The following is a 13,190-nucleotide window of genomic DNA, read 5'->3' as shown; positions in this document are numbered from 1 at the left end:
TCTTTCCTATATATACATATATATATATATATATATATATATATATATATATATATATATATGTATATATAGGAAAGATATATATATATATATATATATATATATATATATATATATATATATAACATCCAATAGTAACATTCAGGGCAGAGAAAACGTACAACCCCAACACGTAACATTCCATCCACGCGTGCAAACACGAAGTAGGCATACGTAACATCCGTAGTCGACAACGACTACAAAATTCGCCAAATATTAGCCATTCAATAATATATATACATACACATCCATACATCATCCAATATTATCATCTCAAGGCCTATCCTATATAAGTAAGCCTATGCAAAAATAATTTAAACGGTTCTTCAAGCAAAATCGTTTAAGTGTACATGCTAGCCCAAAACTAAAAAAAAGGTAAAAAGGGCATCATGAACTCACCTGACACAAGGCACGAATTCACCACGAGCTAGAGAATCCCCAAGTATCCCCACAACTCAAACGCCTGTCGGTTTATAAACAATCATTACTAACGACACCGAAAGGACTCGTTTATCCAACGGGACGTTCTAACACGGTTCGAGTACCTAAGGCCTCGACCTCATCAATCTCATTTATAACAGCTCCCGCCCTTACTTATACCCACACGACTCTTAGATACTCCCGGGAACAAAGAATTCCCAATTTGCCCCCGGAAGCACTATGTGATACTAACACGCGCGTTTAAGAGTCGGTTAGGCTATTAACATCCAACTCAGCCCCATGTGGACCCAATATGATGAATTCACAGTCAACAAGTCCACACGATGCTACACGAGTCAAATGGGTCGGTAACTCATAAGTACAAAGTACCAACTATTCCATAAACGTGGATTAACGTTGTACCGACCTGTTTGATTAACCGACAACCAATTCCTCCCCATCACTTTAAGATCAATTTCTTACAGTCCACAATTTGTACCGAGGCTATAATATTCAAATTGGTTGTTGCTTTCTTCCTATTAACGCGTTAGACATCACAAATCACAAACTAGTCAATCGAATACTAGTTTTCAATTACAATTAGTTGACCAGTAAAACGAACACCAAAAGACATAATCTTAATGTATGATACACTAGCCATACTTAGGAAGATTATGGAGTAAAGGCCTCAATCACTTCAGTCCTGAAACTGCTCAAATGGACAGCCACCCGGCAAGACTAAATCAAGCAGTTTATGATCAATACGTGAGATATAAAGATGAATTATGGTGTAATAGACCTAGGGAAACATAGAACTCACCTCCAGTAGAAGTTTTATGCCCACACTCTGGCTGTAAACAAGATGATTGCAGGGGTGAGCTACATCTTTGCCGGCCGTTCAATTTAAGAGAGAAAAAAAGTGAAGCATGTGGGGAACATGATGAGTGGATGAGTAGTTCAATAATGGTGAGCTGCTCTTGGTGTCTTGGTCGGCTAAAGGAGGAAAAAGGTAAGAAGAGTAGTTGGGAGAACATGGTGAGTGCAAGAGTGGTTGAATGATTCAACCTGAATCATCTCTTCTGTATGATATAATATCAAAGTTACACCATGGCCCCTCCTACTTATAAAATATGGCATTTGAGAGGAAAGCTAAATAATTTAACGGACCGGAATAACGAGAAGTAAATTAACGGGTGCTACAAGTCTACCCCCTTACAATGGGATTCGTCCCTAAATCCCTATGCGACAGGAACAACTGCGGATACAATTTCATCATCTTATCTTCGGATTCCCAAGTAGCCTCGGAACCCTTACGGTGCTTCCACTGCACCTTAACCTGCCTAACTACTTTATTCCTCAAACGCCTTTCCTGACGGTCAAGTATAGCGATAGGTTCTTCAACATAGTTTAACTTACTATCAAGCTCGATATCATCAAGAGGCACATGGGCCTCCTCATCTGTTAAACATTTCCTCAAATGAGACACGTGGAAAGTAGGATGAATCCCCGCGAGTTCGTCGGGTAAATCCAGTCTATACGCTACCTCACCAACTCGTGACAAAATACGAAACAGACCAATGAATCTCGGACTGAGTTTCCCCCTTTTACGAAAACGAATAATACCCTTCCAAGGAGAAACTTTCAACATAACATGGTCACCAACCTCGAACTCAATAGGTCTCCGCCTTTTGTCCGCATAAGACTTTTGACGATCCTGAGCGGCCTTCATAAAAGCCTTTATCTTATCGAGTTTTTCAGTCGTGGCCTCAACCACTTCCAAACTACCCAACTGTTTTTGACCAATGGAGCCCCAACAGACCGGAGTCCTACACCTACGCACATACAACATCTCAAACGGTGGCATTCCAATCGTAGCGTGATAACTGTTATTATACGAGAACTCGACTAACGGTAAGTGATGATCCCAGCTACCACCAAAATCGATAACACAAGCCCGCAACATATCTTCCAGTGTTTGAATGGTCCTCTTGGATTGACCATCCGTCTGCGGGTGATAAGCGGTAGTAATAAGAAGTTTGGTACCCATCTCCTCATGGAATTTCTTCCAAAATCGGGAGGTAAAACGTGTATCCCTATCCGAAACAATAGATACGGGCACTCCGTGCCTCGAAACGATCTCACGAATGAACACATCGGCCAGCTGCTCAGAATTAAAAGTTTCTCTAATTGGCAAGAAATGAGCGCTCTTAGTCAATCTATCCACGATTACCCAAATTGTGTCATAACTACCCTCAGGAGTACGAGGCAACTTAGTCACAAAGTCCATCGTAAGATGCTCCCACTTCCACTCAGGTATATCTAGGGGTTGTAGCTTCCCGAAAGGCTTCTGGTGTTCAGCCTTAACTTGTAGACACGTCAAACACTTACTCACGTACTGAGCCACCTCATACTTCATCGCGGGCCACCAGAAATTCTTCTTCAGGTCTTGGTACATCTTGGTCGCGCCCGGATGAATGGAATAGCGCGACTTATGTGCTTCATCCAATATCTGGCTCCTGAATCCTCCATGCTTGGGTACCCATAAACGACCGTCCTTATACTTCACCCCGTCACTGACGTTTTCTAAAAATTTCTCCTGACCCTAAATACGTTATGACATAATCCATTCCACCTGTAAGGCCTCGTTCTGAACATTGGCTATCCGTTTTAAAATATCGGGTCTCAGGATAAGCTGGTAAGACATGCGAATAGGATTCGGTCTCTTATTCTGGCTTAACGCGTCGACTACCACGTTAGCCTTGCCAGGGTGATATATAATCTCCAGATCATAGTCCTTAATCAATTCTAACCACCGACGCTGACGCATATTCAGTTCCTTTTGTTCAAAGAAATACTTTAAGCTCTTATGATCGGTAAAGATAATACAAGGAACACCATACAAATAATGTCTCCATAACTTAAGCGCGAACACAACCGCCGCCAGTTCCAAATCGTGAGTAGGATAATTCTCCTCATGAGGCTTTAACTGCCATGAGGCATAAGCTATGACTCGACTCCGTTGCATCAGAACACATCCAAGCCCCTGATAAGAGGCGTCAGAGTAAACAACCAGATCCTCGGTGCCATCGGGTAGAGCTAAAACCGGAGCATGCGTCAACTTGTCCTTTAATTCAAGGAAAGCCTCCTCCTGCTTAGGACCCCACACAAACTTAACATTCTTCTTAGTCAACTTGGTTAACGACGAAGCGATTTTTGAGAAGTCGGGAATGAAGCGGCGGTAATACCCCGCCAATCCCAGAAAACTACGAATTTCAGACGCAGAATTAGGAGGTTCCCATTCGTTTACTTTTTCCACCTTTGCAGGGTCGACCAGAATACCGCTCGAGTTAATGACATGACCCAAGAATTGAACCTTGCGTAGCCAAAAAGAACACTTAGAAAATTTCGCATACAATTTATTCTTTCGCAAAGCTTCCAAAACTTCCGTGAGATGACCAGCATGATCGGACTCACTTTTGGAATACATAAGAATGTCATCGATGAACACAATAACAGAACAATAAAGCATCGGCCTACACACCCGGTTCATAAGATCCATGAACGCGGCCGATGTATTAGTCAAACCGAAAGACATCACGAGAAATTCATAATGCCCATAACGAGTGCGGAAGGCAGTCTTAGGGATATCTTCCTCACAAATTTTCAACTGGTGATACCCGGACCTAAGGTCGATTTTTGAAAACCAACTAGCTCCTTGGAGCTGATCAAATAAGTCGTCGATCCTTGGTAGAGGGTATCGATTTTTCACAGTAAGTTTATTCAATTCACAGTAGTCAATGCACATCCGCATGCTACCGTCTTTCTTTTTGACGACAAGACTGGGGCACCCCAAGGTGAGATGCTTAATCGAATGAAGCCCTTGTCAAGCAAGTCTTCCAATTGAGTCATAAGTTCTCTCATTTCATTTGGTGCTAGACGGTAAGGGGCTCGAGCAACAGGTTTTGCACCTGGAACAAGGTCTTCTCAGAACTCGACTTCGCGATCCGGCGGAATATCTGACAAATCATCAGGAAAAACATCCGGGAAATCCCGAACAATAGGAACATCACCGACAGTAGCATCCTCGGTTTTCACGTTTATAGCATACGCCAGATACGCTCCGCATCCCCGTTGCATCAATTTTCTCGCCTTAAGCATGGATATGATAGGTGGAGTTGCACCATTCCGATCACTGAAGACCATAATTTGGGTCCCATCAGGGGCCCTTAGAAGTACAAGTTTCTGACCACAAATGATCTGAGCATCAACACTCGCGAGCAGTCCATCCCAAGCACCACATCGAAATAGCCAAGCGGCATCAAGTACAGTCGCACCGGAAATCTATACCCAGACAACTCAATGGTACAACCCTGAATAGCCCTAGACACGAATACAGACTTTCCTACGGCGACCTCAACATCAAACACATCAACTAAGCGCTCGGGTAATTTATTCAACAAAGAATAGAAAGTGGTAGACACAAAACTTCTACTAGCACCCGAATCAAATAAAACGGTTGCCTGTATTTCATCAAGTAAATAGGTACCTAGTATAATATTACACTACTTACTTAGCTACTTGAACACACAAACGTTTCCAAAGGAAAAGAAATTCAAAATGGTAAATTATAATGACGTATTGGGAAAAGTACCGGAAACAACGTCCGCATCATCCTTTGCCTCTTTCTTGGCTTTTCTTCCAGTTTCCTCCTAAAGGAATTTCCCGGGTCGGGCCCCCAGTCTTGATAGTAGGGCAGTTTGATGACAAGTGGCCAGCTCCCTTACAGCGGAAACAAATCAACGTCGGACACTCGAAATGGGGGTGTCCAACCTTATCACAACGAAAACAGGAACTAGACCCATGCTTACATTCCCCTTTGTGCTGTTTCCCGCACTTCTTGCACTTTACAAACGCCACATCCTTCTTAAAATCCGAATTCTCAATCTTAACCCTCTTCTCATCCGAATTAAAGTTGTTTCCCCCGGGCCGTTTACCATACGAATTTGAATTCCACGTCTTCCTAGTCTTAGTTGGCGGTAACTTTTCCCTCTGATCGTATAACGTGCCGGCTAGGGTAACCACTGAATGAAACGAGTTCATGTTGGTGGTCATCACACCCCTTCGAATATCCGTCGGAAGACCCTTCACATACTTTTTAATCCTCTTGGCTTCAGGAGTAACCAAATCGAGACATAAGCGAGCCATCTTATTAAACTTCGTGGTGTACTCCCGATGCGTCATACTGCCAGCCTCCAAGGTCAAGAAATCTTGTTCAATCTTATCCAATTCGTGTGGAGGACAAAACTGATCAAGAACCAACTTCTTCAACTCAACCCAAGTCATCCTTCTAATAGAACGATCACCCATAGCCTGCACCAGATTATCCCACCAACATAGCGCTTCAGAACGAAACGAGGCGGTCGCGAAGGTCACCATGTCCTCCCCCTTACACTTACTAACCCTCAATACGACCTCCATTTCTCTCACCCACTGATGTGCTACCAACGCATCCTTAGTACCGTCAAAGGAAGGAGGGTCACACTTCTTAAAATCTCCATACGATCAACCTCGGGTAGATACACTAAAGGTGCCGACCTCGTCTTCATCCTCACTCGGCACAAAAACCTCTTCCTCCCCGGCTGGCATCTCCTTACCCATCCCTTCCTTATCCGAACTCTTACCCAGCAGTGATTTTTCCAAGGCCCTGACAGCCTCAGTAATGATTTCGGGAGTGGTGCTATGGAGAACCTGGTAAACCTCATCCGCGATAGCCACGCGCATAGCAGGATCTAGGGCAGGGTTACCCTCTTCCTCATGGATAGGGGTTTCTTCCTGTTGCGGGGCTGGATCACCTCTCTCGGCCTCGGCACGTGGCTTACGACCACGACCACGAACACTAGGACGTCGTCTCTTAGTTGCATGATTAATAACCATGTCTTATCCCTACAAATACAGAATTGTAACACGGTAATTGAACTTTAATGCTAACGCCGTGAGAGTTAGCCATATCCTATCCATATAAAGACAGAACCCTAACATAGTCAGACACAAGTAGTATTTAGGACATGGAAGGTAAAGGTAGACTGCTAATAACGTTGATCAAGTGTTATTAGTCGTTTACTTCACCGGCCCGTCCTGATAACCCCCTACTCCTAACCATATCCCATCTAACACTTAAATAATTAATCATATTTTGGAAACTTTAAAAATTCAAGGAATGACTAAACAATTAAAGTTACCTCTTAGCGTGCAGCTACTCGCGGTTGGCATAATAGTCTTTTCGCTTACAATTCGAGTCCATGCATTAGGGGACGCTCGGATCCCTCGAACCATGGCTCTGATACCAACTTGTAAGACCCCGACTCCCGGTGGTCCCACAGTTGGTACTCATACATGATATTTACAAAAATACTTAAACTTAAATAGCTCATTCCATTAAAGTAATAATTCAAAGTATAGGTTCAGCGGAAAATTATTAAAACCAAATTCCCAAAATCAAATTGAAATGTATTTAATAAAACATTAAAAGATAATGTTTAATTTTATTGAAACTTCCGACTAAGTATGCCTTTAACCGACCAAGTAGTCTCGAGCACGTCCAAGCGGTAAGCATCCTCCTCTAAACCTGAAACACACACTAACATGTACACAAAGTCAGCTTAAGCTGAGTGAGTTCAAGTTTAAATAAAAAACATCTTTAATAATAATAGATTTCCATTCCTCAGAAGCCACAGTATGCTACGGTGGCTACCGTAAGCTATGGTAGCCCCTGCAGAAAAAAAACCATATCGACAATAATAATAGGTAATAAATCTTATATATAAACATCTCTACACATGCTTTCCTATATATATATATATATATATATATATATATATATATATATATATATATATATATATAACATCCAATAGTAACATTCAGGGCAGAGAAAACGTACAACCCCAACACGTAACATTCCATCCACGCGTGCAAACACGAAGTAGGCATACTTAACATCCGTAGTCGACAACGACTACAAAATTCGCCAAATATAGGCCATTCAATAATATATATACATACACATCCATAAATCATCCAATATTATCATCTCAAGGCCTATCCTATATAAATAAGCCTATGCAAAAATAATTTAAACGGTTCTTCAAGCAAAATCGTTTAAGTGTACATGCTAGCCCAAAACTAAAAAAAAGGTAAAAAGGGCATCATGAACTCACCTGACACAAGGCACGAATTCACCACGAGCTAGAGAATCCCTAAGTATCCCCACAACTCAAACGCCTGTCGGTTTATAAACAATCATTACTAACGACACCGAAAGGACTCGTTTATCCAACGGGACGTTCTAACACGGTTCAAGTACCTAAGGCCTCGACCTCATCAATCTCATTCATAACAGCTCCCGGCCTTACTTATACCCACACGACTCTTAGATACTCCCGGGAACAAAGAATTCCCAATTTGCCCCCGGAAGCACTATGTGATACTAACACGCGCGTTTAAGAGTCGGTTAGGTTATTACATCCAACTCAGCCCCATGTGGACCCAATATGATGAATTCACAGTCAACAAGTCCACACGATGCTACACGAGTCAAATGGGTCGGTAACTCATAAGTACAAAGTACCAACTATTCCATAAACGTGGATTAACGTTGTACTGACCCGTTTGATTAACCGACAACCAATTCCTCCCCATCACTTTTAAGATCAATTTCTTATAGTCCACAATATGTACCGAGGCTATAATATTCGAATTGGTTATTGATTTCTTCCTATTAACGCGTTAGACATCACAAATCACAAACTAGTCAACCGAATACTAGTTTTCAATTACAATTAGTTGACCAGTCAAACGAACACCAAAATACATAATATTAAATTATGATACACTAGCCATACATAGGAAGATTATGGAGTAAAGGCCTCAATCACTTCAGTCCCGAAACTGCTCAAACGGACAGCCACCCGGTAAGACTAAAACAAGCAGTTTATGATCAATACGTGAGACATAAAGATGGATTATGGTGTAATAGATCTAGGGAAACATAGAACTCACATTCAATAGAAGTTTTATGCCCACACTCTGGCTGTAAACAAGATGATTGCAGGGGTGAGCTACATCTTTGCTGGCCATTCAATTTAAGATTGAAAAAAAAGTGAAGCATGTGGGGAACATGATGAGTGGATGAGTAGTTCAATAATGGTGAGCTGCTCTTGGTGTCTTGGTCGGCTAAGGAGGAAAAAGGTAAGAAGAGTAGTTGGGAGAACATGGTGAGTGCAAGAGTGGTTGAATGATTCAACCTGAATAATCTCTTCTGTATGATATAATATCAAAGTTACACCATGGCCCCTCCTACTTAAAGAATATGGCATTTGAGAGGAAAGCTAAATAATTTAACGGACCGGGATAACGAGAAGGAAATTAACGGGTGTTACATAGTACCAGAAACAACCTTAGCTTCAATGACGCATTTACCCAAACTAACAACTTCTAGTCGAGTTCCATTGCACAACCCTTTTTTCTGATTAATATTCCGTAGTAACATAATAGGAACTCCAACCTTAAGTAACAAACGATGGGTTGGCATTCCAAACATCTTTATACCATTAAGAAAATCAGGAGAGTACAACGTTGGATCAAAATCCTCAGATACACTTTCAACCTCGTCAATGCTATATGAACTTAAGTACTCCATTTCTTGACCAGGAAAATACGCTAACATATGATCATTAATCTCTTAAACCACATCATTTAAGGGAGCAAGCAACGCCCGTTCTTGAAAGTAAGTAAGATTATTAAACCTATCTAACATAGAAGGATAAACAAAGTCTATTAAATCAGACATAGGATCAAGGGAATCTTTTATTAGAAGATCCTCTAGAATTGATATAGTTGCTTCACCATCATTAGGACCTCTAAGATTACCTTCACCAATATCCAACAACCAATCAACGAATTGTTTAATCTCTAAAGTATTTGACATTTGAGAACCAACAGTCAACCTCATGTTCTTAGTTAGTTTCAAAACCTTACAATTTGACCATATGTAAGAAGAACTAATTGTGGCGTTCACACAATCGTTTCTTGTTCCATTCTGTACAACATGTACAATCTGTTTGAAATCACCACAAAGAACAACTACCTTACCTCTAAACAATGGTCCAGAAGTGTTGCCCAAATCAACGTTCATAACATCTTTTAGGGTTTTGTCCAACACTTCAAATGCATGTTTATGGATCATGGGAGCTTCATCCCAAATTATTAATGATGTTTTCTTCAATAAGTCAGAAACATCAGTATTTCTCTTAACCTGAAAATGTTGAATATGTAAACATTAGATTCAATAAAATAATTAAAAAACATAAATTTAAATGTGAAATAATCAAGACTTAATGAAATTTATAATAGTTACCTGACATTGGGAGTCCTCGATCAGATTGATTGGAATTAGGAATCTTGAATGAGCCATTCTACCGCCTTCTAATAATAAAGATGCTATTCCACTTGAAGCAACATTAAGAACAATTTCTCCCTTAGACCGAATTGAGGCCGATAAAGTTTTCCATAAGTATGTTTTGCCAGTATCGCCGTAACCATACACGAAAAAAACACCACCTTTTTTATGTTTCACGGAGTTGAATATTTCGTTGTAATCGCTTTTTTGTTCATCAGTTAGAGATGTGTACAAAAGCTTAAAATCATTTGATAAAGAATCCTTATCATAAGATAATTCTTCCATCATAAGAGAATTCATTGACGTAGACACAGATTCCTGATCTGGAAACGGCATATGTGAAAACCTACGTAGAGATGAATTGTTTGATACCAAAAACTCTTCAATCTGAAGTAATGCCAAGTTCTTTAGTTGCTCGTCACTAATAGACAAACCTGAAAAAAAATAATAAATCTACTTTAAACTAAACTACAAAAAGACAAGTTCACAAATATAACAAACTAACCTAGATTCTTGTGTTTCTTTTGTTGATGATATAGAATCCCGTCGACTAAGAAATGCCATGTATTATCCCAAACGTAATCAGGTCTTGATAAGGAGGATGTTATAAGCATTGTTGCAAACAAATTTCTTAGATAATATCCGTTTGTGGTATGGCTTGCTTCCTCAATTGCTTCTATGTACTCCTTATCATCGTCTAAAAGCCCTCTTCTTTAACATGCATCTCTAAAAGAATCACAAACAAAACCATCTACTGTTCGAATATCTTCAAAACATTTCGGTCCTTTAACCTTGTTTAAAAGTATTCTTAAGTAGTAGGCCTCGTCAAATGATGTGGGAACGACATTAATTCTACCAATAGCAAATCCACTTTGCCTTTCTACCCATTTTGGTGGTGATGTTTTTTTTCCATACAAACTGTGTTGGAAACTCAACATATGATAGCTTCCTTTCATACTCGTAGTTTCTATTTGCTTCCATCCAACCAGTAAACAATGAAACTGAATTGGAAGTCTTGGTAAGAACATCTTCAATATCTTCCTCAGGGCCATAAATTACTTGTTGTTGACCAGGTAAATGAAAAGGAAGTCTTGTATCAGCCGGGACCCTGTAATGAACATCAAAAGCAAATATTCTCCAAGCATCCTCACATGCAGAAAGATATCTACAATCGTAAAAAGCTTTAATCTCATCTACTTTAGGATCTTCATTGTCGGCGGTGTTATTTTGGACAAGGGAAATTGTAGCTCGATCTGGACCCTTATTTATATCTTTAAACAAATACTTGATTGATCCTTCTTGATTGCACCACTCGACATTTATATGGGCTTGATACTTTTGTAATAGAATTTTGTTGTAAGGCACAACCTTTCTATTATCTAGATTTATACATTTCTTAACGACATAACATCCATTGTCTCTTCTTTTATAAATCGGAAAACCTTTGGAATCTATACTTGTCTCACTTTGAAATCATTTTGGGAAATTCTTTGAACATTCTCTATCAATGATGCAGCTACAACTCGGATTAGCCTCACCACAAGGACCATGAAGCATATGATCTGACACAAGCTGGTATAGGTCTGGTTCAGTGACTTTGTCAGGAATTTCACTTGAAATAAAATTATCTATATGTGACGGATTGTGAATTTTATTCTCTGGAGCAATGAATAGGCGAATATGGGCATGAGGCAGACCACGTTTGGAATCAAACGGTAAACAAATAAATTAGCAAAATTAAATTAAATAAATATCTTTAACAAACAGTAAACAAAATATGAAAAAAAAATATTAAATACGAAACCGAACCTGCTTTAATTTTTCCAAACAAAGCCTTATCCTTCAACAACTTAATCATTGAATCAAGCTTCATTTTAAAAAAAATGACATAGTATATTGGCCTGTATTCAGAATTTAAATTGGTATCCTTTAAAAAACGTTTGACTTCTGGCCAAGCGAGATTGCACGTAATAGTTAAGAAAAAATCTGGATAACCGTACCATCTACAAAGACACATAGCGTCCAAGTAATTTTGCATCATATATCTACTTCCACCAGTAAAAGTTGACGGAAGAATTACACGCTGCCCAGATGTTGAAACATCTAAATTTCCTGCCGTCTTAAGGTTTCGAAGGCTTTCGTAGGTGTCAGACCTAAGTTCACTCTGTTTTCCACGTATAAAATGCAACCTTTGACTCTCAACCATGGTATATTTGTCAACCAAAAGCTGATGAAAAATCCTTCTTCCATTTAAGGGTAGTGAGAATTGGTTCGGCCTATCTTGTAACCTATATGCAAAGAACTCTCGCATCGTGCACTTCTTATGGGCAGCCGTAGATGAAGGATCGACATTTCTATGAGGAATGTCTACCTTATAACCATCCTCACCAAAAGGATACAGAAAAGGAAATTGTAGAGGAGTATAAGAAGGATGAAGTTCACTAATTAGTCGAAGACCACCAGACCTGGAGTTAACTATTATATCTCTCTTGTCCATTGCATCACCAATATCTCCAACAATACGAGCGGCAACCTCATAGGCCGTTGGTAAGTTATAAGTCATAGCATCGTATTTCCTTGTTCCAACAATGCGGAGTTTAAAATCAATCTGAGGATTTTCTTTAAAAGTATCATGTACCATACGATGCCTGAACCAATGGATTTTGTGAGTCTAACATTTCCTTGAGATAATTAATAATATAATTTTCGTAATTGTCGGCATCTGAAGATGATTCACTGTAAGACAAACAAATAAACTTTAACATTAATATAAAGGAAATATATGATAAAACAGTAATTGTTTTAAAAATGAAAAACATATAATGTTTAAAAGTAAGCCTTACCCAAAAACTCGTTGTCGGTTTGATATTTTGTTCTCCGTATCATAAATGTATAGTTGAGCAAACTGTGGTTTGTTACCATCTAATGGAAGAAGACTTCCTATAGAATGGTAGTTTTCTCCGCCAAGTCTAAACGTGAAAGGAGCGTTTCCTCTATTAATGGAATTGTCAATTTTTCCACCCATTGATGTAAAGGAGAACATAGAATTGAATCGTCTAATATTTTTCAAAAAATACTTGCTTATAGAATCTTCGGCACGAAATAACTTTACATAAGTTTCATGAGGTTGCTTTAAATCAGGAAGTTTAACATTTCCATTGCGACAAAATAAAGAGAACGTTGTATCGGCACTTTTTTTCCTCTCCTAGATTCAAGTTCCCACAAGCACGCGTTGCAAGACTTACATTTGAAACTTTGATCACCATGATCAACG

At 39.6% G+C, this 13,190-nt stretch overlaps 1 protein-coding gene across 1 annotated transcript; it reads right to left on the bottom strand.

Moving 5' to 3' along the window:
- Nucleotides 1–9,199: 9,199 nt before the first annotated feature.
- LOC143609981 (uncharacterized) lies at nucleotides 9,200–12,479 on the bottom strand. Its single transcript, XM_077084585.1, has 6 exons — nucleotides 11,917–12,479; nucleotides 11,726–11,817; nucleotides 10,836–11,295; nucleotides 10,422–10,627; nucleotides 9,875–10,350; nucleotides 9,200–9,772 (listed from the first exon to the last, which is right to left on the bottom strand). The coding sequence occupies exons 1-6, from the start codon at nucleotides 12,477–12,479 to the stop codon at nucleotides 9,200–9,202; spliced, it is 2,370 nt and encodes a 789-aa protein (XP_076940700.1).
- Nucleotides 12,480–13,190: the final 711 nt, after the last annotated feature.

Source organism: Bidens hawaiensis, unplaced genomic scaffold, assembly GCF_021521415.1.
Source record: "Bidens hawaiensis isolate Kalapana, Puna unplaced genomic scaffold, B.hawaiensis_p1.1 tig00022892_1, whole genome shotgun sequence".
Classification (NCBI taxonomy): domain Eukaryota; kingdom Viridiplantae; phylum Streptophyta; class Magnoliopsida; order Asterales; family Asteraceae; genus Bidens; species Bidens hawaiensis.
The sequence above is the reverse complement of the archived record's forward strand: the minus strand, read 5'-3'. Positions and strand labels throughout refer to the sequence as shown.

What these genes read in the sequence shown, in the direction of transcription:
- LOC143609981 (XM_077084585.1), bottom strand. Translation starts at nt 12,479, where the DNA reads ATGACTTATAACTTACCAACGGCCTATGAGGTTGCCGCTCGTATTGTT. An exon ending in GCTATGTGTCTTTGTAGATG is followed by an intron (nt 11,818 to 11,916) that starts GTACGGTTATCC and finishes TTCTGAATACAG; the next exon opens with GCCAATATACTATGTCATTT. An exon ending in TCGAGGACTCCCAATGTCAG is followed by an intron (nt 9,773 to 9,874) that starts GTAACTATTATA and finishes CAACATTTTCAG; the next exon opens with GTTAAGAGAAATACTGATGT.